Source organism: Austrofundulus limnaeus, unplaced genomic scaffold, assembly GCF_001266775.1.
Source record: "Austrofundulus limnaeus strain Quisiro unplaced genomic scaffold, Austrofundulus_limnaeus-1.0 Scaffold58, whole genome shotgun sequence".
Taxonomy (NCBI): Eukaryota; Metazoa; Chordata; class Actinopteri; order Cyprinodontiformes; family Rivulidae; genus Austrofundulus; species Austrofundulus limnaeus.
This window is the reverse complement of record NW_013952460.1, coordinates 2,121,373-2,124,447: the sequence shown is the minus strand read 5'-3', so window position 1 is coordinate 2,124,447 and position 3,075 is coordinate 2,121,373. Positions and strand designations below refer to the sequence as shown.

Here is a 3,075-nt window from a genome sequence, read left to right as displayed (position 1 = left end):
GCTCTTATGTTAAATAGTTTTTGAGTTCTAAGTATTTTTGTACTTTATGTCCAGACACCTGTTTTTCAGATGGAGCAGTGTCGGTCAGACACATCTACAATTCTCCCAAAGTTCATGCTACTAAATACATCCCAAAATTTTATTGTTTTGGGTGCAGGGGGTGCTCATTGGTGGGCCCAATGGTTAGCCCTTCATCAGAGCTAAACAACAAAACAAATTTGAAGCTCCCATGTTGAATAGTTTTTGAGTTAAAAGCATTGTCGTATGTACAGACACCCCCTTTTCAGATGGAGCCCCTTCCCTTAATTTGGGGTCTATTTTAAAACCATCGGCTGGTGCAGTGTAGGTCAGACACATCTGCATTTCTACCAGATATGTTGATTGGTGCAGCCATTTCTGGGCTACAGGTTGACCATAAAATCTTGAAAACAAAAACAACCAATAAACAGTACAAAAACAGTATGACGACTACGCATGCGGAAAGGTGGTGGTGGTGGCGGTGGTGGTGTGTGTGTGTGTGTGTGGGGGGGGGGGGGTGTCATAATTAATACATACATAAATTTACAGTAAAAAGTAGCAACATTTGAAGGGATGCCTTTTACCTTGTGCCTCGCATGACAGTTTGCAGTGGATTAGGAGGTTGTTGGGGGGTTTGATCCCCAGCTCCTGTGTGTGCTGAAGTGTCCTTAGGCAAGACACTGAATTCACCACTTCCCCTGATATTCTTATTAGTGTATGAGAAAGATATTTAAAAGTGCTCTTTATGGTGTGTAAAAAAAACTCTGACCAAAAATTATGAATGCACATACATGAATGTGAGCAAGTGTGCGTATGAATGAATGAATGAGTGAGAAACACTGGAAAGTGCTTCAGATTGGCGTGCATGGACAAAAAGACACATTTGATCGATTGACAGCTGTTTCAGTTTAGGCTGTTTGGAAGAGAAAGGCCAACAATGAGGAAGATTTGTGACTGAATTAGGCTGCAACTCAATGAAAAAAAAAAGGTTTTGAAAACTTCAATAACCAACTAAAATGTTTCAATCTATCTATTATGAGTAACATTTTGTCTTGCTGTATTTTGTTTGTTTAACACAAATTTTGTAGAAAAAAAAACAGGGACTGCAGGAGGCCAATTAGGGAAACAAAACAGTAAACACAATTTCTGTAAATACTTCTTTTCAAAACATAATTTCTCACTGCCTCTGTGTTCAGTAAAAGTGGTAAACACAGTCTGAGTTCCTTTAGCTAAACAAAACCAGTCCTCTGAGGCTTTAACAGTTGGAACAGTCAACTAATCACATTTTGATGTTTTTGTTTGTGATCTTTAATTGTTAGTTTGTTTTAATCCAATTAAATATATATTGTTTTATGTAAAATTAAAGAGTAACTTTTCCTTTGTAGACCACTGAACTCATTATTAAAGTAGGATGAGCCAAGTTGTGAAGCTCTGGTAGGCAGTTTGTCAGTTCCTATTAATAGTCAATCTTTTCTTTTCTTGCTTCTCTTTAAAGCTGAAGGAATGAGCTTGTTAGGCAGCGTGAGAAACACACACAGTAAAAGAAAAAAAACCCCACAAAACAGCCATTTAGCAGCTGTGTTTTTTTTCTTCTGTGCCACCTGAAAATCGCGCCACTGGCTCGTCTCCTCGTGTTTTTGTCAGCTGCTACGCCTGTTTTTCCACTCATCCCCTCTCACTTCCTCTCACTCACTGTAACTCAAAAATAATAGGAACCAATTATGTAAGTTGGTAGCGCTGTAATCATGTTACATGTTTTTTTTTGTTTCTGATGTTTTGAATGCTTGTCGTATTTGGATCAAAATGTCACTTTTTAATCACACCCATAATTACTTTTCTCTTCAGATTAAATTCTTCTATTCAAGGGAGAACATTCCATTCAGAAGCAATTGGATGAGAGTCTCATTAGCCGTCGGCAACTAAAGATGATGTTACCATGGAAACAAATTGTTCTGCTATCAATCACCGGATGCCTTGCAGGTAAGACATCTTAGTGCGTATTGTATTTCAGTCTCACTACACTGCATCTTGATGTCACGGCTGAAGTCACCAGAACATTTCTCCTAAACATGTTCTGTCTGGAGTACATTCATTACAGATGATTACTTTGGCTATTCATTTTTCTATAGTCACACAAGCTGAATGTTTGTCTCATTAACAAGATACATTTTCCCCCCTATAATATGTTTTAGCGATGAGTCAGCAAAAAATGTTAATGATCTTAGAAAATGAAAGGTTGTACTGATTAGGCTTCAGTAACTAAACACACACGTTACAGTTCAGTGGGATGTCCTTCACCAGTCTGCTGTTCTGCTGCACATTTAGAGAACACTATCCAGGACAACTGGGACTTCAATCCTGTCCCTGTTTATGGCCTATCCAGATCATTATCAGGATCCATGCAATGAATCCAGCTTCGGATTTTAGCACAATCTACTTTCCACCGTGCCTCGATCTGCCCTTGCGCAGCCACCTGGGATTCGAGCAGGGGAGGCACAGGCACTCCACCAGAATGTCAACCCTTGTTCAAATGACATTGTGGCTCCCAGTGAATGTTATTCAAATTGGCTCCTGGGATTAATTCACATGCTGCGCCCCGAGGGAGACGGATCCAAGCAGTCTCACCTTCCTGGCGGACGAGTGTGCTTAGCAGGTCCTCGGTCTCTGCCGTGGGTGCTAGTTTTTTTTTTTTTTTTTTTTTTTTGTGTTTGGATTGGGAGATGGTAGCACCTAAAAACAGTCATTATCAACAGCTAAAGTGGCATTTTGCTCGGGAACGACTTCAAAGAACCACACTGACATCATAAAGGTTGGGGCGTTTTGGTTACATTCACACAGAGACACTGGCGAACTCAGCGTCTGAATACATTTGATGCAACACTGGAATTTTTTTATGCATTTATTCATTTCCATACTCTTATACATTTATTTAAAAAATAGCACAATAAAAAAAATGAATTTTGGTCCAACTAGAATTTGAAATCACATTAAAAGGAGTTCATGAAAAATGATGCTTACATTAAAATTTAGTACAGTAGTAAATAGCAGGGTTATAAC

At 39.1% G+C, this 3,075-nt stretch overlaps 1 protein-coding gene across 4 annotated transcripts in view; it reads left to right on the top strand.

Moving 5' to 3' along the window:
• The window catches only part of cntn3b (contactin 3b), a 147,668-nt gene that overhangs the window by 35,345 nt on the left and 109,248 nt on the right, over positions 1-3,075 (top strand). For all 4 annotated transcript variants that reach the window (XM_014009484.1, XM_014009483.1, XM_014009481.1 and 1 more), the window contains one exon: positions 1,864-1,998. In XM_014009484.1, coding sequence (XP_013864938.1) covers positions 1,944-1,998 — 55 coding nt within the window. In that variant the 5' untranslated portion in view covers positions 1,864-1,943. The remainder of the gene's footprint in view (positions 1-1,863; positions 1,999-3,075) is intronic.